Source organism: Chiloscyllium plagiosum, unplaced genomic scaffold (assembly GCF_037043375.1).
Source record: "Chiloscyllium plagiosum isolate Xiang-an unplaced genomic scaffold, Cpla_swu_hap1 HiC_scaffold_2, whole genome shotgun sequence".
Classification (NCBI taxonomy): Eukaryota; Metazoa; Chordata; class Chondrichthyes; order Orectolobiformes; family Hemiscylliidae; genus Chiloscyllium; species Chiloscyllium plagiosum.
In genome coordinates, this window is record NW_028270140.1 from 145,944,611 (window position 1) to 145,967,786 (window position 23,176).

A 23,176-nucleotide genomic window follows, 5' to 3' on the forward strand; every position below is an offset into this window, starting at 1 on the left:
ATCTTTGGAGAAGGAAGAGTGTGAGGAAGTGTGGTCAAGGAAACCAGAGGAGTCGCTGGGTTTGTAAACTTGTGCGCTGTTACTCACAGCAATTGGAGAGCAACTAGATCCTTTAGCATCAAATTGGCTCACTCTTGATTCCTAGGTCTGATATTTCTACACCCAATAAAGCGAGTTGCCCACAGAAATGCTTTATCTTTACAAGGGAACAATACTTTTTCAAGTACACTCATGGTTTTTCTGTCCTGTAAAAGTACAGTTAGCCCCCACTTTTTGAAAGTTCATTTTATGGCACTTTGTTATTAAGAAAGGCCAACACTAACCGATAAAAATCCAAAGAGGATTTTTATTTTTATGAAAAAAGGTGAAATCTTTCCCATGTAAGTGAATACTTCTTTGCTTTGCGTCATTTCGGCTTGCGAAAGGTTTCACAGGAACGCTTTACGGATAGCGGGTGATACTTGTAGAGTCCTACCAGATCATGGGGCTGCTGTCTCGTCAGAGAGACAGAGAGACAGAGAGAGAGACAGAGAGACAGAGAGACAGAGACAGAGAGACAGCTGATTTAACCCGAGGGTCTCCATGCCTCATGTGAGATGGAGAGTCTTTGATGGAAGCCTCCGCCGACGATGGGGATAGAAACCATGCTGCTGGCATCATTGTCCATCACAACCCAGCCAAGTGAGCTCACTGAGCCTCTCACAGAGCAGGGCCCTGCTGATGAGGTGAGAGACTGTAGGATGATCCTGGAATCCCTATCAGACTCGGAGTCTACCCTCAGATTGACGAGCACAATAATATCATCCATTGCGTGGACTAATGACGGAGGGAAGTAAAAGCTGTTGAATGACTGTTGAATTGATTTTAGAGAGGGGCGAGTAATCCAGAGGGGCCCGGCTAATATTCAGTGCACATGGTGAGGCCGAATACCACTTCAGCAATTGGTCACATTTAAATCCATTAATAAATCTTGAGCTGCTGTGGCCTCAGGATGGTCTCCCAGTCTTGAGCTGTGACCTCCCAGCCTCACAAACCTCCAGGTAAAACCTGGCATAATCTGAAGCCAAGACCCGATGTGGACCTGGTGCCAGTGTGGTTGGGTTGGAAGACCATACTTCTGAAACGTTTATTTCTGCAATGCTTGGACTATTTATTTCTCTGTTTTTCTAAGATTTTGTCACTGAATAATCTGTACCTAGGGAATTTGTACCTAAGGCAGCATTGTAAGCTTTTCATTGTACTCAATAAAGCTAATTCTAAGTCTAATTCTAACTTCTAAAATCTGGAGTTGAAATTTAGTCTCCGTGACGGTCATCCAAAACACCCATGTCCCTTTAGGGAGGGAAATCTGTTTCCTTTCCCTGGTCTGGCCTACACATGACTCCAGACCCACAGCAATGTGACTGACTCTTGGCTGAAATGGCCGAGCAAGCCACTCAGTTCAAACTCAAAAAGGGATGGATAACAACCATTGACTTTGTCAATGATGCCCAAAGCTCACAGAATTTTAAAGCAAATCAAACTTAATGCTATTTGTTTCTTCCTCCTGAGGTGCAGGTGCTTCAACAGATGTGAAGATCGCAGTGCATTTGATGCGAAGAATTCATAGTGTTCTGTACAGACATAAGGATCAGCTGAGCCCTAAAGAACTCAATGAATTGGCGCGTTACCTCAAAAATCTGGGATTCCTGAACCTAAGAGATACAGTTCTGGAGATGATAGACGAAGAACAGGTAATGCTCAGTATCTCAGAGGGCTGGTGGTGTTGAGTGGTAATATGACAGGCCTACTAATCCAGAATGCCGCAGTAATGTTCTCGAGACGTGGTTTCGAATCCCACCATGGCTGACAGAGAAACTTGAATTCAACAAAAATTCTGGACTACAACGCCAGTCTAATGGAAACCATTAGGTAAAAACAATGACTGCAGATGCTGGAAACCAGATTCTAGATTAGAGTGGTGCTGGAAGAGCACAGCCAGTCAGGCAGCATCCGAGGAGCAGGAAAATCGACGTTTCGGGCAAAAGGCCTTCATCAGGAATAAAGGCTGATGAAGGGCTTTTGCCCGAAACATCAATTTTACTGCTCCTCGGATGCTGCCTGACTGGCTGTGCTCTTCCAGCACCACTCTAATCTAGAATAATGGAAACCATTGCAAATTGTCATTTAAAAAACATCTGGTTCACTAGTGTCCTCTGGAGAAGGAAACCTCCTGTCCTTACCTGGTCTGGCCTACATGTGAGTCCAGACCCACAGCAATATGGCTGACATCTAACTGCCCTCTGACATGAAAGTAGTTCAAAAAGATGACTGTCCATCATCGTCTCCAGTGTTATTAAGGACGGGCAATAAATGCTGATCTACTCAGCGATCCCAGCAATGAATTTAACAAAAGAGACTCCTTTTGCTTTCTTAGTTTGATATGAAAGATTGCGTTGCATCACTGATGTTCTGGCCAATATTTACGTCTCTCTCAACATCAGCTACCACAATGCCAGATTATCTAACCCATTCCTTAAATTTCTTTCCTGGGATAAGGGTTACCACCGGCAAGACCTGCATTCATATCATCCCTACAGTCCAGATAGAGGCCAATTGGCCTATCACATCTGGCGCCAACTCTCTAAAGGGCATCCCACCCTATTTCTGTAACCCCTGCATTTCCCATGGCTAACCCACCCATTGCACATCCCTGGATGCTATGGGACAATTTAGCATGGCCAATCCACCTAACCAGCTTATCTTTGGATTGTGGGCAGAAACGGGAGCATCGGGAGGAAGCCCACGCAGATACAGGGAGAATGTGCAAACTCCACACAGGCAGTCACTCAAGGCTGAAATAGAACCCAGGTATCTGGCACGGTGAGGTGGCAGTTCTAACCACTGAGCACCTTGCCACCTTTATCTAAATGCTTTCGAAATTAATCAGTGATAGATTGTGGTCTTCATCGCCAGCACTGGATTTGAGATCCAGTAGCTGCTCTGGTGGGATTTGAACCCATCTCTTCAATTCTTGAGGCTACAAGTTACGAGAGTAGAGAGAGAGAGAGAGAGTAGCTTTTTATTTGTCATTTCTACTGTATACAACTGATACAGTAAAAACGAGGCAACTTTCCGCCAGGACCGAGGGTGCTGCATGGACAGCACAAACTACAGAATCGTACCTGAGAAGTACAAAACACACAAGTTACAGTGTAATAGAAGAATGATTAATAATAGACATTGTTCTAGCAGCAATTCAAAGTCATGCAAAGAATTTCAGATGGGAAAGAGTCTGATCTAACTATGTTAAGGAGCCTAATGGCTTGGGGGAAGAAACTGTTGCACAGTCTGGCCGTGAGAGACCAAATGCTCCAGTGTCTTCTGCCAGATGGTAGGAGGGAAAAGAGTTTGAGTGAGGGGTGTGTGGGGTCTTCCACAATGCTCTTAGCCTTTCGGATGCAGCGTGTGGTGATGTCTACTAGTCCAACTACATTATTACCACAGCCTAACTCTACCAGCTTGATGTGTAGTCATCGTTTAGTTGGCTTCAAGCCTCTATGGGCTATCTTGAAGTAGTGGACCACAGCCAGAGAAACAGTTATAATCTTCTCCTCCAGGCGATATTATTCATTTACACCACTCTGAACTCTACCACAGTCACCTCTTCAATTTCAGTTCTTTTCCTCTCTGTAAATTGCCCAAAATTGGCTCATTAAAAACAAACTGAAAACTTTACTGTAACAACCAGAGAGTGACGCAAAATGTTAATCATTTTGTTTCTGAACAAATCTCCAGTATTTTATTTGTTAGTACACTATATGAGGGTTGCTGGCTAGGGCAGCGTTTATTGCCCATTCCAAATTGTTCAGAGGGAAATTAGGAAACAACAACCTTGCTGGGGGCCTGGAGTCACATGTAGGCCAGACTAAATAAGAACATTAACCTGAGGTTCTGGATTGTTAGTCCAGTGACATTACCACTAGGCCCTTAAGTTAACTGCTTTATAGGCAGTTATTTTAACTTAAAAGTGACTGAGAAGCCTGTGTACATAGATTGTATCACTCCTCACTGGGTAATGTGCTGGAAATCAACCCCCAATATTCCTGGAGTCATCACAGATAAGTTTTTTTGAAAGAAAAACTCAAACTCATCAAACTATTGGATCCTTAGACCCAGGTTGAGAGAAAAGATCAGGTTTCTGTACTGAACAGGAATCACTATTTAATAACGCTTATTGGAATCTAGCTACAAGTACACAATTATAAACTGGCAGCAAAGAATACAACAAAAGAAAATCACCTCTTGTAAACTTTCTGTCTCTCACACACACACACTCACACACATACAGACACATTGTCTCTCATATACATACAGACTCACTCGCTCTCTCTAAGAACACAACAAAAGAAAATCACCTCTTATAAACTTTCTCTCTCACAAACACATGCACACTCACACATAGACTCTAATATACAGACATACACACCCATTCACACAGATACATACACTTTCACACAGCCACATACAAACACACAAATGCACACACCCACACGCACACACACTGATACATACACATGCACTCACTCTCTCTCACACACACACACAGAGAAGAAACAAAAACACTTGGGTGGAGGGAAAACTGGTAAAACAGTTCCTTAGGTTTTGTTCACAAGATCTGTTGATTTTGTTGATTCGGAGATTTTTCCTCAACCTTCCTTTTTACGAATGTTTCTACTTGTTTGTAAGAGGCACGGGGTAGCTGGGTCACTTATGAAAGATCTTTCATTTATCTAACTCAAACTTACAGCTTGGAGCATCTGCTGAAGGAGAGATAAGCTGGTTTTCTTCAGGTTTAAAGTGGCATATCACAGAGAACTGAGAGTTCCCAGCTGCCACAGATCTACTGGGTTCTCCTCTGGCCTGAACGAGCTTCTGTCTGTCTTGCTCACAGCCCAACCTGCTCAGCTACCTGACAGTCAATCACATAGCTGTTGCCAGGCAGAAGACCCTTTGTCATTGATAACTGGCCCCTCTTTGATAAACCAATCAGCTTCACTACCCATTGGCTCCAGTTCGTCTGCACGTTGCTGGAACACAGCTACACAGACAGGGTTCACAATAAGCATTGAATTCCTTTCAAATCACAAAGCCATCCTTGTAAATCACTGGGTTTCAAAACAATTTGTTCTCATTTCAGTTTCAGAAATCACAAATATAAAAATACATGGTCTTTATAGCTGCAATTGAAAGGGATAACAGTTATTCATAGATTATAATCTTAGATTAGCAACCCAAATATTATGTCACCACAGGCTCAAATCCTTGATGTTTAACTTCAATGATTGTGATAATAAAAATGATGTTGTAGTAGCGATTATTGTGTAATTTAAGCTGATTCTGTGAAAGTTTGAATGTGGAAAGAAAACCATCTGAAAACCATCAAAGAGAACCATGAAAACCGACAGAATTGTGAATGATGTAAGTCAGAAACCAAAACAGAAATGGCTGGAAAAGTTCAGCAGGTCTGGCAGCATCTGTGGAGAGGAATCGAGAGTTAATGTTTTGGGTCGAGTGACCCATTACTGGACCCAAAACATTAACTCTGATTTCTGTCAACCGATGCTTCCAGATCTGCTGAGCTTTTCCAGCAATTTCAGTTTTGGTTTTGGTTCACTAATGCCCTCTAGTGAAGGGAAGGAGATCAGCCATCCTGACCCCAGTCTGGCCTACACCTGGCTCCAGACCAAACTACTGACCGTTAACAACCCTGTGAAATGATGTCTCAGTTTAAGGGCAACCAGGGATGGACAACAAGTGCTGGCTCATGTCTCACAGAAGATTAAAGACAAGGCATTGACGCGTTTCTGTTTGCCAATCCAGATCACAGTAAACTCACACTTCATAAAATTTCACCACAGAAACAAGAAATGAAAACAAAATCGAAGAATGATCCCAGGTTTCCAGTCGGTGTGGGGGCAGCCCGTTTTCAGCTGGAAAATATGGGTCCTTATCTATTCCGGGAGGAGAGGAAAGATCCGGATCCAAGGGTTCTGCACTTTATACCAGATTCATGGCAGGTAAAGTACAGCATTCAGTAGAACAATGCACAGCATTTTTATAAACCACCGCTCACTCATTTGAACAGTCAAAAATCTTTCTGAGTTGTGACCTGAATAGAAGCATGTTGGTGATAATTGTCTAAATATCAATCGCTCCTCAAGGATTGATCCATTCTGTGGGTTACTTTATTTAAAACAGCAAATAAAATGGTTTGTCTCATGAGGTGAGCTTGGGCAGGTTAAGCCTACACCCACTACAGCTTGGAAGGATGAGAGGAGATCTAATGGAGGTGTGTGAGATGCTGAAGGGGGATTGACAAAGTAGCTATAAAGAGGACACACTTCCTCACGTGGGGCAGAGTAGAACGAGAAAAAGGAAGCTTTAGGATAAGGGGCAGCAGATTTAAAACCGAGATGAGAAAAAATTGCGTCTCTCAAAGGGTCGTGAATCTCTGGCTTTCGCTCCCCCAGAGTCCCGGGGATTCTGGGATTCTGAATAAATTTAAGGAGGAGACAGAGATTTTTAATTAGTAATGGGTTAAAGGGTTATGGAGGGCGGGCAGGGAAGTGGAGCTGAGGATGAGATGAGATCAGCCATGATCATATTAAAAGGCGGAGCAGGCTTGAGGGGCACAATGGCCGATTCCTGCTCCTAGTTATTTAATGTCTCTAATGTATATTATAAAGCAGTCATTACCACAGCTCAGTAATTTTTATGGATGCAGCACTGCAATCCAATAGCGGAACAAATGGCAGGCAGTATCGCAGCATTGTAGATACAGACAGATAACCGAATCCTGCATAGTTAAGGCGAGAGGAGGAAGATTTAAAAAGGACATGAGAGGCAGCTTTTTTACACATTGAGTGGTTTGTGTGTGGGATGAACTTCCAGAGGAAGTGGTGGATACAGGTACAGTTACAACATTTGAATAAGTCCATAAATAAAAAAGTAATTGGTGGTATATGGGTCAAGAGCAGGGAGGTGGGACTAGATTAGCTTGGGAACATGGTTGGCATGGACTAGTTGGACTGAGGGGTCAGTTTTCGTGTTGTATTCCTCTCTTAAAGATAAGGTGCGCATACAACAGGCAGGTGCTTAACACATTGCAGGATGGATTTTTAATGATGGTTCTGATTGTGGTTTAAGCGGGGTTAACGACAGCATCTGGAGTTGAACAGGTGTAGGGGACATTAGTCGCCACTCGAGATGAACAAAGAAAATCAAATTGCTGCATTTTTCCTGAGAGTTTCACTCAGCTGCCCTGCTGTTTGCAATAAATGTTGGCGTTCCTTGTTTGATGAAACAGTATGTGGTTCATATTTCACAAGTTTGAGGCCCATTTTCAATAACGAATTAAAAAGGTGAAACATCCCTGATGTTGTAAACTGTTGCAAGGTGCTTCACAGTATCATCATTAATCAGGTTTTGACACTGAGCTACATCCCCAGCCAGATCATGAAAATGTTGGCCAGAGGAGCAGAATATTATTTAGAGAGAGTTTAAAAGGCAGAAAGGGAGGGAACTCTGAAGGCAACTGAAGGCCTTGGCCATCACTGACAAGGGAATTTGAGGAGTCCCCAACATGGCTGCTGTCTACTTTGGCTGCTAGGATTGGTCAGGCAGCTCCTAAACCCCCTGGAGGTGCACAGAGTCACTAAGCGATTCTTGAGCTCACCTCCTGCCTCATTAGAATCATAGAATCCCTACATTGTGGAAAAAGGCCATTTGTCCCATCGATGCGTATCCCTGCCAGACCCAGACCCCCACCTCCATCCCCAACACCCTGGAATTATACCATTACAAAGTGTAGCAAGAATGAATTTGGGGTCGGGATCCAGAAGTTTGACTAAATCTCAGGATCCCAGAAACACCCTGTTCCAATTTTGCTGCTCAATCAAAAATTAGGCTGAAACTTGCTAACACACTGCCTTCGTGGAGACCAGCAACATCTCCTGCCCTGAGCACCCCTTTGTGTGCACTTCTGGTCTCGTACCTTGAGAAAGGACAGTCTTCCTGTAGAGGGAGTCCAGCGAAGGTTCACCAGACTGATTCCTGGGATGGCAGGACGGATATATGAGGCAAGACTGGATCAACTGGGCTTGTACTCACTGGAATTTAGAAGAATTGTGGGGTTGGGGGATGATCTCATGGAAATGTATAAAATCCTGACTGGACTGGATAGGCTTGATGTGGGAAAAATGTTCCTGATGTTGGGGAAGTCTGAAACTAGGGGTCACAGACAAAGAATAAGGGGTAAACCATTCAGGACTGAGCTGAGGAAGAATGTCTTCACTCAGAGAGCTGGGAACCTGTGAAATTCTCTCCCACAGGAAGCTGTTGGGGCCAGTTCATTAGATATTTTCAGGAGGGAGCTGGATATTGTGGCTAAAGGGATCAACAGGCATGAGGAGAAAGTGAGAAAGGGATACTGAGATTGCATGATCATATAGAATGATGGTGCAGGAACAAAGGGTCAAACAGCCTACTCCTGCACCTATCTTCCAGGTTTCTATGTTTTTCTATGATGACAAGAGGCAGGTGCTGGAAGATTGACCAAACTGTTACCAGGAGTGAAGGACTTCAGGAGATTGCACTATTCTGCAGAGAGCAGAAACTGAGTTGTTCAAATCATGTGTTTGCTCCCTTTCCCCAACTTTGCAATGGCTCTAATTCCACTTCCCTCTAAAACATACTTCACATCAAGGAAACCTCATCCACAAAAATATCTGCTTCTAGCATAGAACATGAATATAACGATAGCCTGTGGTATTATTGTTAGACTAATCACCCAGAGTCCCAGGTAACATCCTGGGGACTCAGGTTCAAATCCTGTCATGGCAGATGGTGGAATGTGGATTTGATTTTTTAAAAAGAAATTGTGCTAGGAGTCTAATGATGTCCATGAATCCTGTGTCAATTGTTGGAAAAACCCACCTGGTTCACAAATGTCCATTCGGGAAGGAAACTGCCATCCTGACCTGGTCTGGACTACATGTGACTCCAGACCCACAGCAATGTGGTTGACTCTTAACTGGCCTCTGGGCAATTAGGGATGGGCAATAAGTGCTGGCTTGGCTAGCAATGACCTCATCTCACAAATTAATAAAAAGATAACAGAATCTCCCTTCTTGTGACAGACACACTGGGGGTGGTGAAGATGCGTGATAAGCTTGAGTGTTCCCTGATGTTTCTGTGGTTGGATTTCAGAGGGAGCTGTTGGATGCTGTGGACAACAATGAATCTGCAGTGATTGTAGCACCAACCTCATCAGGGAAAACCTACGCATCATACTACTGTATGGAGAAAGTACTGAGGAGCAGTGACACTGGCATTGTGGTGTACGTTTCACCTACCAAGGTAAGGAGTCTCCTCCCAAACACAGCTGGGCGACAGCGAAAGAGCTTTTATGAGTCAAAGTGTTTTACAGCAAGTACTTTCCAAGTGCAGTCATTGCTGTAATCTAGGAAATGGAGTAATTTCCCTGCAGATTTGTTTCTCTACATCCTTCCTCCAGTGGGTGCTCTACGGACTACAATGTAATTGTACGCTTTTCATTTCTTAGCTCGAGACAAATCCATTCTGTCCTTGAATCTTCTTGGACTTCCTCTTTCTCCAGCCTGCTATGCTCTCCTCAATCAAGATCTGGAGGAGCTGGTGTTGAACTGGGGTGGACAAAGTTATAAATCATACAACACCGGGTTATAGTCCAACTGGTTTATTTGGAAGCACTAGCTTTCGGAGCAACGCTCCTTCATCAGGTAGTTGTGTCATCGCTCCAAAAGCTAGTGCTTCCAAATAAACCAGTTGGACTATAACCCTGTATGTGATTTTTAACTTTGTCCTCTCCCTAATCAACACAACTACCCTTCCCCTTATATTTCTTTCTTTGCTGATCACCTTGTACCCAGGAATACTTAACACTCAGTCAGAGAATTGTAGAATCCCTACAGAGTGGAAGCAGGCCATTCGGCCTGTCGAATCCACACCAATTCTCCGAAGAGCTGTGCTGTTAGTATTCTCTGAATATGCTGTCCACACATCATTAAATCTGGCGGACGTACCATGGTGTCTCTAGCTATTGCTCGAGTTCTGAAAACTGGATCCCATGTTTCTGCAGCAAGCGTTTTTCTAGGACACTGGTAGTATCCATGACTTCCTATTTAATTATGGGCCATGCATTCCACTCGACTGAGCTGAGCTACCATATCTTACAATTACTTCCATTATGTTAACTTTACTCTACTTCGGATTACTTGTATGATTTTATTACATTCACCCTGACTTTTTTTCCTAATTTCTTGAGTTTCTCAATGAAATTTTCTTTAAAAATAGTACACTTCTAACATTTGCAGCAGTTCTAAAACAGTCCTGAACAACACTGTCTTCCCAACCAATGACTTTGTAGATTTTCTGTGATGTCCTGAATGTTTTTTTCTCTACTCTCCCTTTGAACTCAGAGTAGACCAGATGCATGTAGTTGAATGGTTTAATCTCTCCAACTCTGTAAGTGATGCCGGCCTCAAAAAGGTATGGCCACTCTACACAGCTTACTGTTCTGAGCTGCTCCCTCACATTTCTCTGATGCTGACTCCCTGGCAATGTTCCCTCTATATTGTGCCAAATGTATGTGAATCTCGGGGATCAACGCATGTTGGTTGGCAAATCAGTGTTGCTCGCAGTATTGACATTTTGTTTTCGTAATTTACCTTGGGGGCTCACTCAGGGGAAATGACTTAGTGGAATGCTGCTCCCTGGTAAATTAACGTTGACTTCCTCTGGGTGCTCCTCTCATATACTCCTCAACAGCAGTCCCAGCAGAAACACTTGCCTTATGGCGGTGTGGTTGGCACAGTGGTTAGCACTGCTGCCTTACAGCGCCAGGGACTCGGGTTCAATTCCCGCCTCAGGCAACTGTCTGTATGGAGTTTGCACATTCTCCCCGTGTCTGCGTGGGTTTCCTCCGGGTGCTCCAGTTTCCTCCCACAGTCCAAAAAAAAAGTACTAGTTAGGTGAATTGGCCATGCTAAATTGCCCATAGTGTTAGGTGAAGGGGTAAATGTAGGGGAATGGGTTTGGGTGGGATGCTCTTCGGAGGGTTGGTGTGGACTTGTTGGGCCGAAGGGCCTGTTTCCACACTGTAAGTAATCTAATCTAAACACAATTAAACTTTCATTGAAAGTAGAGTCTCAGATAGTGAAGAAGGCCTTCGGTACGCTTTCCTTTACTGGTCAGAGTTGAGTTTACGGGTTGGGAGGTCATGTTACGGCTGTTGGGCCATGACATTGGTTGAGCTGAAAATGTGTTGCTGGAAAAGCGCAGCAGGTCAGGCAGCATCCAGGAACAGGAGAATCGACGTTTCGGGCATAAGCCCTTCTTCAGGAATGAGGAAAGTTGGTCCAGCAGGCTAAGATAAAAGGTAGGGAGGAAAGACTTGGGGGAGGGGCGTCGGAAATGTGATAGGTGGAAAGAGGTCAAGGTGAGGGTGATAGGTCAGACTGGGGTGGGGGCGGAGAGGTCGGGAAGAAGATCGCAGGTTAGGAAGGCGGTGCTGAATTCGATGGATTTGACTGAGACAGGGTGGGGGGAGGGGAAATGAGGAAACTGGTGAAATCCGAGTTCATCCCTTGTGGTTGGAGGGTTCCTAGGCGGAAGATGAGGCATTCTTCCTCCAACCGTCGTTTTGTTGTGGTCTGACGATGGAGGAGTCCAAAGACCTGCATATCCTTGGTGGAGTGGGAGGGGGAATTGAAATGTTGAGCCACGGGGTGGTTGGGTTGGTTGGTCCGGATGTCCCAGAGGTGTTCTCTGAACCGCTCCGCAAGTAGCCGGCCTGTCTCCCCAATATAGAGGAGGCCACATCGGGTGCAGAGGATGCAATAGATGATGTGTATGGAGGTGCAGGTGAATCTGTGGCGGATATGGAAGTTTCCTTTGGGGCCTTGGAGGGAGGTGAGGGGGGAAGTGTGGGCGCAAGTCTTGCACCTCCTGCGGTTGCAGGGGAAGGTGCTGGGAGTGGAGGTTGGGTTGGTGGGGGGTGTGGATCTGACGAGGGAGTCACGGAGGGAGTGGTCTTTACGGAATGCTGATAGGGGAGGGGAGGGAAATATATCCTTGGTGGTGGGGTCCGTTTGGAGGTGGTTGAACAGGAGGAGGTTGAACAGTTCATCCACTTCACCAACACCTTCCACCCCGACCTCAAATTCACCTGGACAGTCTCAGATTCCTCCCTCCCCTTCCTCGACCTTTCTATTTCTATCTCAGGCGACCGAATCAACACGGACATCTACTACAAACCGACTGACTCCCACAGCTACCTGGACTACACCTCCTCCCATCCTGCCCCCTGTAAAAACGCCATCCCATTCTCCCAATTCCTTCGACTCCACCGCATCTGCTCCCAGGAGGACCAGTTCCAAAAACGCACATCCCAGATGGCCTCCTTCTTCAAGGACCGCAATTTCCCCCCCCGACGTGGTCGATGATGCCCTCCACCGCATCTCTTCCACTTCCCGCTCCTCCACCCTTGAGCCCCACCCCTCCAACCACCACCAGGACAGAACCCCACTGGTCCTCACCTACCACCCCACCAATCTCCATGTACAGCGCATCATCCGCCGTCATTTCCGCCACCTCCAAACGGATCCCACCACCAAGGATATATTTCCCTCCCCTCCCCTATCAGCATTCCGTAAAGACCACTCCCTCCGTGACTCCCTCGTCAGATCCACACCCCCCACCAACCCAACCTCCACTCCCAGCACCTTCCCCTGCAACCGCAGGAGGTGCAAGACTTGCGCCCACACTTCCCTCCTCACCTCCCTCCAAGGCCCCAAAGGAAACTTCCATATCCGCCACAGATTCACCTGCACCTCCACACACATCATCTATTGCATCCTCTGCACCCGATGTGGCCTCCTCTATATTGGGGAGACAGGCCGGCTACTTGCGGAGCGGTTCAGAGAACACCTCTGGGACACCCGGACCAACCAACCCAACCACCCCGTGGCTCAACATTTCAATTCCCCCTCCCACTCCACCAAGGATATGCAGGTCTTTGGACTCCTCCATCGTCAGACCACAACAAAACGACGGTTGGAGGAAGAACGCCTCATCTTCCGCCTAGGAACCTTTCAACCACAAGGGATGAACTCGGATTTCACCAGTTTCCTCATTTCCCCTCCCCCCACCCTGTCTCAGTCAAATCCATCGAATTCAGCACCGCCTTCCTAACCTGCAATCTTCTTCCCGACCTCTCCGCCCCCACCCCAGTCTGACCTATCACCGTCACCTTGACCTCTTTCCACCTATCACATTTCCGACGCCCCTCCCCCAAGTCCCTCCTCCCTACCTTTTATCTTAGCCTGCTGGACAAACTTTCCTCATTCCTGAAGAAGGGCTTATGCCCGAAACGTCGATTCTCCTGTTCCCTGGATGCTGCCTGACCTGCTGCGCTTTTCCAGCAACACATTTTCAGCTCTGATCTCCAGCATCTGCAGTCCTCACTTTCTCCTCATGACATCGGTTGGGCCACTTTGGGAATATTGCGTGCAGCTCTGGTCTCCCTCCTATTGGAAGGATGTTATGATACCTAAAGTGTTCAGAAAAGATTTACAGGGATTTTGCCAGGGTTGGAGGATTTGAGCTATAGGAAGAGGCTGAACAGGCTGGGGCTGTTTTCCCTGGAGCGTCAGAGGCTGAGGGGTGACCTTAAAGAGGTTTATAAAATCATGAGGGTCATGGATAGGGTACATAGACAAGGTCTCCCTGGGGTGGAGGAGTCCATAACTAGAGGGCATAGGTTTAGGGTGAGAGGGGAAATGTATAAAAGAGACTTAAGAGGCAAGGTTTTCACACAGAGGGTGGTACGTGTATGGAATGAGCTGCCAAAGGAAGTGGTGGAGGCTGGTACAATTGCAACATTTCAGAGGCATTTGGATGGGTATATGAATAGGAAGGGTTTGGAGGGATATGGGCCAGGTGCTGGCGGATGGGACTAGATTGGGTTGGGATACTGGTCGGCATGGACGGGTTGGACCGAAGGGTCTGTGCAGCTCTATGACTCTATGACTCTATCATCTGCCTCCTTTTGTTAGGCCCTTGTCAATCAAGTGGTGGCAACTGTCTATGGAAGATTTACCAAATCATTACCCAGTGGAATGGTAGTGTGTGGATACTTCACAAGAGATTATCGTGATCATATTCATGATTGCCAGGTGCGTTCGTGATTCTAACACAGAACACAACAGTCGGTTGGATGGTTCTAACTTCCCAAAGGTAGAAGAATCTTCCGAATCCAATTACGCTTTGAATATAATTGTGCTTTGCATACCCACATGTATCGGGACTAAGGAAGGGGTCAAAGGTATCAGAGTTGGCAGGAGTCAAGACCAAGATCAGGTCAGAATTGTTACACTGGAGATGGAGCCATTCAGCCCACTCTGCCTGCTCTGCTATCTCCTGCCAATCTCCTACTCTCCCCCCCCCCCCCCCCCCCCATACGGTCACACATCCAATAACCACCCAATGCCTGCTTTACTGACCCTACCTCCACCATATTTCCCAGCAGTGCATTCCAGACCCGAACTATTCGCTGACTGATCTCACGGATTGGTGGAGCAGACCGAGAAGTGCCAACAGTTGCTCATGTATGTGCATCCCAATCCTACCGGTACCATGGCGATGCCATGGGCTCAACCCCTATCATGTGGGTCTGGAGTCATGAGCACATCTGGACTGGAGAGGGATTAACTACCTCTGGCTTGTTAAGCAATCAGGTTGTTATTTTGCCCTAGTAATCTTAAATTATGAGCATAGGATCTCTGAGTTGCTGACCCTCTGGGCAACAACAGCCATGCCTTTTATTTCTAATTTCACTGTGGTGTAAACAAAACACAAATTACTGATGATGATTAATAGATATAAAAATACAGACAAGTACAATGATAGTAATAAATCCTTAGCTATAATAACATTAGCTTGCCTTCATATAACACCATTACCAGAGTCAAACTTCCCATGATGCTTCACAACAGTATGATCAGACAAATTTTTGACATTAATCTAATGGAAGATTTGAATATAACAAAAGTAAAAAGGTCACAAAACAGTGCTTCCATGTTCCACTAGCTCCAGGTAATTACAAACCAGAAGGGGATTTAAGGATGACAAAGCAGTATTTCCATTATATAGGTTGCATTGTGCTGAGGAATTTGTTTGTCTACCTACTCTCCCTTTCCACCAGAAGCATTTTTTCTTTCCCAGTGAAAGACCATTCCAGCAGTCCTGACTCTCCATCGCCTGCTGTTCCATGAGAATGGGGTGATCAATCACAGCGATTGTAAGGAGTGAGTTAGAACCCTGGAAATGCATTGCACAGAAGGACGTCAATCTGCCCATCCACCATTGCTCCCCCACCCCCAATCCCCATTTTTAAAATCAGTAACCCCGTGAGTTCCTCGTTCTCAAGTGCCCTTTGAAATTTATTTTTGGAGAAGAATTCCGAAGTTTGTGATCTGGGCATCTGCAGCCCCAGCTGGCTGAAGGAAGCAGGGGATCCCCAGGATTGCACGAACTGAGATGTTTATTTGGCGGGCTGAAAGAAGAGAGAAGAGTCAAAAAGTGCAGTGCTGGAAAAGCACAGCCGGTCAGGCAGCATCCGAGGAGCAGAAGAGTTGATGTTTCAGACATAAGCTGTTCATCAGGAGGCTTGCGTTCAAAACGTGGACCCTCCTGCTCCTCGGATGCTGCCTGACCTGCTGTGCTTTCCCAGCGCCCCACCTTTTGACTCTGATCTCCAGCATCTGCAGTCCTCACTTTCTCCTGAAAAAGGAGACAGCACAACTTGAGAGCATGAAGATGCTGAGGGCCTTGAGAACATAGGACCGAATTGGGAAATGGAGGTCTGCAGAGACTAGGAGTTGAGTGAAGCTTGGTGGGCAAGAGGCTGTTGGAAAACAAGGTGTGGTCCTTTCTGACCTGAGTAGATTGCTTGGCCATTCCAGAGCTTTAGAATATTAGCAACAGGAGCAGTAGTAACTGGTCCCTCAAGCCTGCTCCACCATTCCATAGGATCATGGCTGACCTTCTCGTGACCTCAGGTACACTTACCCTCGCTCTTGTCATAACCCTTAGTTCCTTCACTGTTCAAAAAATGATCTATCTTAGCTTTAAAAACATTCAACGAGGTAACCTCAACAGCTGATTTTCCTGCTCTTCGGATGCTGCCTGACCTGCTGTGCTTTTCCAGCACCACTCTAATCGAGACTCTGGTTTCCAGCATCTGCAGTCCTCACTTTTGCCCAGGGAATTCCACGGGTTCACAACCTTTTGGGTGAAGAAGTTCCTCCTCAGCTCAGTCCTGAATCTGCTCCCCCTTATTTTGAGACGATGTCCTCTAGTTCCAGCATCACCTGCCAGTGGAAAGAAGCTCAGTGTTCAGCTGAGAGTCAACCACATCGCTGGCTATCTGGAGTCACGTGTAGGGCAGCCTGTCATTAAGCTGACAGGTGATTCACAGTTCAATTTCTCCATTGGTTAAGGTCACTATGAAGGCTTTACCTTCTCAACCTTGATCCTTGCCTGAGAGTCATCTCTCTCTCTCTCTCTCTCTCTCTCTAAAGAGAGAGTGGCCCTATTGTCCCCTGGCTTTCAGTGGCTTTCACCATCAGACTAGCTAAACATTTCCTTCCTCAAAAGGCATTTGTAAGTGGTTGGTGATGCTTTGCCTGGGTAAAAACAATGACTGCAGATGCTGGAAACCAGAGTTTAGACTAGAGTGGTGCTGGAAAAGCACAGCAGTTCAGGCAGCATCCGAGCAGCAGTAAAATCGACGTTTCGGGCAAAAGCCCGAAAATTCCTGATGAAGGGCTTTTGCCCGAAATATCGATTTTCCTGCTCCTTGGATGTTGCCTGACCTGCTGTGCTTTTCCAGCACCATTCTGGTCTAAACGATGCTTTGCCTATCACGATTACTGAGTTGAGCTTCAATTCTGGATTGTATCAATTGAATTCAAATTCTACTGGTAACCATATTGGGGTTTGAACCTATGTGTATCCAAATTATTTACCTGGGCAACTTTTCTGCAAATATCCCACGAGTATTCACTCCTTATTTTGGATCACAAGCCTGTTTTTTGTGGAGAATGAAAGATTTGTGGTAAACGATGATGAACTCTGTGTTGACATATCCTTTACTTACAGATCCTCGTAACAGTCCCGCAGTGTCTAGAAATTCTCCTGTTATCTCCTCATCTACAGGACTGGGTTAAAAGGATTCAATATGTCATCTTTGATGAGGTAAGGAAAGACAAGTGGAATGTTGGTCTTTTGGAGTATGTTAAAGTTGTACAAGGCACACATCGGACCCCAGATGGAGTCCTGTGGACAGTTTTGGGCCCCTTATCTAAGGGGAGATGTGCTGGCATTGAGGCAGTCCAAAGCAGGGTCACGGAACTGACCCCAGGGATGGAGGGACTGTCTTATGGGGAAAGGATGAGGAGATTGGGCCTCAACGTGTTGGAATATAGAAGAATGAAAGGGGACTTTGTTGAGTCACACAAGATCCTTAGGAGACTTCACATGGGAGATGTGGAAAGTTTGTCTCTCTCTCTCTGTGGGAGAGTCAAAGACCAGAGGGCGTCATCTCAGAATAAGTGGGGGGGGGGCATGAATTTTAAAAAAACAACGAAATGAGGAGGAATTTCTTCCCTCCGAGATTGTGAATCATGGGATTCTTTACAGCAGAGGGTTGTTGAGGCTGGGTCATTAAGTATATTGAAGGCTGAGACAGGCAGATTTTGACTCGAGAAAGGAATCAAGGGCTTTGGGGATAAAGGCAGGAAAGTCGAGTTGAGAACGATCAGATGAGCCATGGTGTCATCGAAAGGCAGAACAGACTTGATGGGCTGAATATCCTACCTCTGCCTGCCTATGTCTTACAACCATCATGGCCGCCCAGTTGGTTTCCTGGGATGGCGCCCCCTTTCCTGCACACCCCCAGCATCCCCGACAACATCCAGGTGGGGTGGAAGGGGTATTGGGGGTGGAGGAGGAAATCTACCTTCTTGATCCCGGAACAGTCGGTAATAAATTGTACCGGCTCTGAGAGACTGCCTGTCCTGAAGGCTCTGTTATGGCTTCCTATGTAGCAACAGCCTCTGACGGAGCTGGCAGTGTTCAGTGGTGCTGGTACCCTCCTCAGATGGACACAGGTCCTAGTGGCAGCCTCTTAATTTGTTGTTGCCGGTAAAATGCCACCTCCTATCCTGTGGTTTGAGTAGGTACTGGCCTACATTTACCAGTGAATTTCCAGAATAAGAACAGCTGTGTGGATCCACTGAATCAAGTTTGCAAAGAATTCACAGCACAGTAACAAGCCGTTTGGTCTAAACGGTCCATGCTGGTATTAAAGGATAGCATCAGGCTCACCCTCCTCCCCCTTCTCCCCCTCTCCCACCCCACTATTCATCTTCTAACTTCATCCATGTATCCTTTCCCCTTTCTGTGCTTAGCTTCCCCTAAACTGCATCTGTTAATTCATCCAACTACTCCCTGCGTTGACAAGGTCTACATTGAACAATGGAGATGACTGGATGGGCTGAATGGCCTACTTCTGCTCCTGCATCATATTCTAACCACTCTTTGGGTGAAGATGCGTCTCCCGAATTCTCTACGGGGTTTGTTAGTCATTATCTTATATTTATAGAACATAGAATAGAACATAGAAGAATACAACGCAGTACAGGCCCTTCGGCCCTCGATGTTGCGCCGATCCAAGCCCACCTAACCTACACTAGCCCACTATCCTCCATATGCCTATCCAATGCCCGTTTAAATGCCCATAAAGAGGGAGAGTCCACCACTGCTACTGGCAGGGCATTCCATGAACTCACGACTCGCTGAGTAAAGAACCTACCCCTAACATCTGTCCTATACCTACCCCCCCTTAATTTAAAGCTATGCCCCCTCGTAATAGCTGACTCCATACGTGGAAAAAGATTCTCACTGTCAACCCTATCTAAACCCCTAATCATCTTGCACATCTCTATCAAGTCACCGCTAAACCTTCTTTTCTCCAATGAAAACAGCCCCAAGTGCCTCAGCCTTTCCTCATACAATCTTCCTACCATACCAGGCAACATCCTGGTAAACCTCCTTTGCACCCGTTCCAGTGCCTCCACATCCTTCCTATAGTATGGCGACCAAAACTGCACACAATACACCAGATGCGGCCGCACCAGAGTCTTATACAACTACAACATGACCTCAGGACTCCGGAACTCAATTCCTCTACCAATAAAAGCCAGTACGCCATATGCCTTCTTCACAGCACTATTTACCTGGGTGGCAACTTTCAAAGATCTGTGTACATGGACACCAAGATCCCTCTGCTCATCCACACTACCAAGTATCCGACCGTTAGCCCAGTACCCCGTCTTTTTGTTACTCTTACCAAAGTGAATCACCTCACACTTACCTACATTGAACTCCATTTGCCACCTTTCTGCCCAGTTCTGCAACTTATCTATATCCTGCTGTAACCTGCCACATCCTTCCTCACTGTCAACAACTCCACCGACTTTCATATCATCCGCAAACTTGCTCACCCAACCTTCTAGCCCCTCCTCCAGGTCATTTATAAAAATGACAAACAGCAATGGTCCCAAAACAGATCCTTGCGGAACACCGCGAGTAACTGCACTCCAAGATGAACCTTTACCATCAACTACTACCCTCTGTCTTCTTCCAGCCAGCCAATTCCTAATCCAAACCTCCAACTCACCCTCAATGCCATACCTCCGTATTTTTTGCAGTAGCCTACTATCTTTCCATATTCCGCTGTCACCTACAACTCCACAACCACCCGATGGAGGAGCAGCGCTCCGAAAGCTAGTGCTTCCAATTAAACCTGTTGGACTATAACCTGGTGTTGTGTGATGTTTAACTTTGTCCACCCCGGTCCAACACCGGCATCTCCGCATCAAAACCCTTTCATAGTTTTCAAAATCTACATCGGGTCACCCTTATCCTGGTCCTGACTGGAGAAAATAGCTCCAGCTCATTTGGTCTTCTCCATTGAAGGTAACTCCTAGTTTTCCTAACAGTCAGGCTCTGGTTGTGTGTAACAGTAGTTTTGTTTGAGATTCCTGATCTCTGCTCAGTTTGCTCTGTTCAGCTGAGATGTTATTGCAGCAACTGATGTCCCGAGGGGAGGGAGGGTCAAATGTGGCAGGATTCCTGCTCTTGCTAGTCATTTAGTTGAAACCCTGCTAGATGTTGTAGAGACAGCTCAGTTTTGTTGGTGATTACAGGTGGTCCAATCCCCATTTACCAACCCCATTCCTGCACATGGTCAACCTTCAGTGCTCCATCCATCTCTCCCAACTAATCCTGACTCTCTTGCTACAGTTTCTGCCTCAGTCATTAATTCTGGAAGCTACCTTCACACTGTCACAAATCTCTGTAAAAAGAAGTAACTGCTGCTCTTTCTCATAATCCTTCTGAAAGAGTGACCTTTAACCTTTAGTTCCTCTTTAGACCAGTTTAAACATGTATTCATTCATGCCTGGGAGATGTACCCATCAAAAGGTGCCATACAGCTTTAACTTTATATTTTTTTAAAAAATTGTATTATTTCTGCCAATAATAAGGTGCTAATTACTTATTTCTACATAATAGTTTCTGATCAAAAAGGTTATTTACACATACCTATCAACATCCAATAGATTTTTAAAAATTCATTCATGGGATGTGGACATCACTGGTTGGGCCAGCATTTATTACGCAGAGAGCAGTTAAGAACCAACTACATTGTTGTGGGTCTGGATTCACATCTAAGCCAGACTGGGTAAGGATGGCATTTTCCTTCCCTAAAGGACCTTAGCAAACCAGATGGGTTTTTCCCCTAGCAATCGTTTCCTGGTTATCATTAGCTTCTTAATTCCAGACTTTAACTGAATTCAAATTCTACCATCTTCTATGGCAGGATTCAAACCCGAATCCCAGGAATATTACCAGGATCTCTGGATTAGTAGTCCAGCAATAATGCCATTAGGCCATTACCTCCCCATAAACATGTTCACACATCACTGGGAGTTCCTTCCTCAAATTTATTGTGGCTTAACCTATATGACATGGACTGCAACAGACCAATCAGGCAGCTCACCATCGCCCCCTCAAGGGCAACTAGGCATGGGTAATAAATGCTGGTTTTGCTGGGGATGCCTTAATATATAACATAAAACATCGAACAGGACAACACAGGGATAGGCTGTTCGGTCCACTATATCTGTGCCAGCCATGTATCTAAACTAACCCCATCTACCTGCTCCTGGTCTATATTCCTCTATTCTCTATCTGTATATGTGTTTGTCTAAATGTCTCTTACATGTTGCTATTTTATCTGCTTCTACTACCTCCCCTGGCAATGTGCATTCCTGAAGAAGGGCTTATGCCTGAAACGTCAATTCTCCTACTCCTCGGATGCTGCCTGGCCAGCTGTGTTTTTCCAGCACCACATTTTTCAACTCTGATCTCCAGCATCTGCAGTCCTCACTTTCTCCCAATGTGTTCCAGGCACCTACCACCCTCTGTGTAGAAAACTTTCTTTGCTTTTTTTAACTTACACTTTTCCCCTCTCATCTTAAACCTATGCCCCCAAGTATTTGATTATCTACCCCATCCATGTCTCTCATAATTTTATGTGCTTCTATCAGGTCACCCCCTCAGTCGCTGTAGCTTTACTGAAAACAATCCAGGTTTGTCCAACCTTTCCTTGTAGCTAATATGCTCCAATCCAGGCAACATCCTGGTAAAGCTCTTTTACACCTTCTCCGACACCACCTCCAAAGCCTTTACGTTCGCCACAGCGATCAGGACCACGCACAGTACTCCAAGTGTGGTCTGACTATAATTTCGTACAGCTGCTACATGACTTGCCAACATGACTTGCTGTACACTTCTTTTTTAACCACCTCATCCACTTGTGTTGCCACTTTCAAGGAGTTATAGGCTTACACCCAATGATCCTCTGTATATGAATGCCCCAGAGAATATTGTCATTTACTGTAGACTTCCTTCTTGCATTTAACCTCCCAAAATGCATCTGGATTAAACTCCATCTGCCATTTCTCCAACTGACATCCTTTGACAACCTTCTTCACTCACCTTAACTCTACCAATTTTAGTGTCGTCTTACTAGTCAGACATTTTCGTCCAAGTCATTAATTAGATTAGATTAGATTTTTTTTTAGATTAGATTACATTACAGTGTGGAAACAGGCCCTTCGGCCCAACAAGTCCACACCAACCCGCCGAAGCGCAACCCACCCATACCCCTACATTTACCCCTTACCTAACACTACGGGCAATTTAGTATGGCCAATTCACCTGACATGCACATCTTTGGACTGTGGGAGGAAACCGGAGCACCCGGAGGAAACCCACGCAGACACGGGGAGAACGTGCAAACTCCACACAGTCAGTCGCCTGAGGCGGGAAATGAACCCAGGTCTCAGGCGCTGTGAGGCAGCAGTGCTAACCACTGGGCCACCGTGCCGCCCACAATTATATATTACAAATGGATAAATAGAAGAAAAACCTTAGTTGTGTATTTCTTAACAGTCTTACGCAAGATTATCCATGAATCTTTCTTGTTGCTTCCTCACCATTGACTGTGTGATGTGAAAATGTGAAAACTTTTGTGTTACAGGTTCACTGTTTGGGTGGAGAGATTGGTGCTGAAGTCTGGGAACATCTTTTGGCCTTGATCCGTTGTCCTTTTCTGGCTTTGTCGGCAACTATCAGCAATCCAGAAGATTTGACTGAGTAATTTCGCGACAAACCATTTTACATTATCATCTAGAGTTAGCTACCCCATTTCATGTCTCATTTCATATCTGCATAGTAGGGATTAAGCCCTCACTACCCAGGTTTCACCAGTGTGCCCAGCCCTGCAGTGATCTGGAATTCTTGGCTGAAAGGATACTGGAAAAATATTCGATCAATCAATCAGATCTAAAGCAGGATTGGAGAAAGGCAGGAGAGCGGGAATGATTGGATAGTCCTTTCACAGATCCGGCACAGACTGAATGAGCCAAAAGGTCTTCAACTGTGCTGGATCATTCTATGATACTGA

At 45.7% G+C, this 23,176-nt stretch overlaps 1 protein-coding gene across 3 annotated transcripts in view; it reads left to right on the forward strand.

The window, feature by feature from the left end:
- The window catches only part of LOC122539550 (putative ATP-dependent RNA helicase DDX60), a 167,207-nt gene that overhangs the window by 69,978 nt on the left and 74,053 nt on the right, over positions 1-23,176 (forward strand). For 2 of the 3 annotated variants that reach the window (XM_087974154.1, XM_087974161.1), the window contains 6 exons: positions 1,552-1,733; positions 5,901-6,059; positions 9,250-9,399; positions 14,136-14,255; positions 17,242-17,337; positions 22,751-22,866. In XM_087974154.1, the coding sequence (XP_087830280.1) occupies positions 1,552-1,733; positions 5,901-6,059; positions 9,250-9,399; positions 14,136-14,255; positions 17,242-17,337; positions 22,751-22,866 (823 nt within the window). The remainder of the gene's footprint in view (positions 1-1,551; positions 1,734-5,900; positions 6,060-9,249; positions 9,400-14,135; positions 14,256-17,241; positions 17,338-22,750; positions 22,867-23,176) is intronic. The other variant, XM_087974160.1, reaches the window with a different exon arrangement.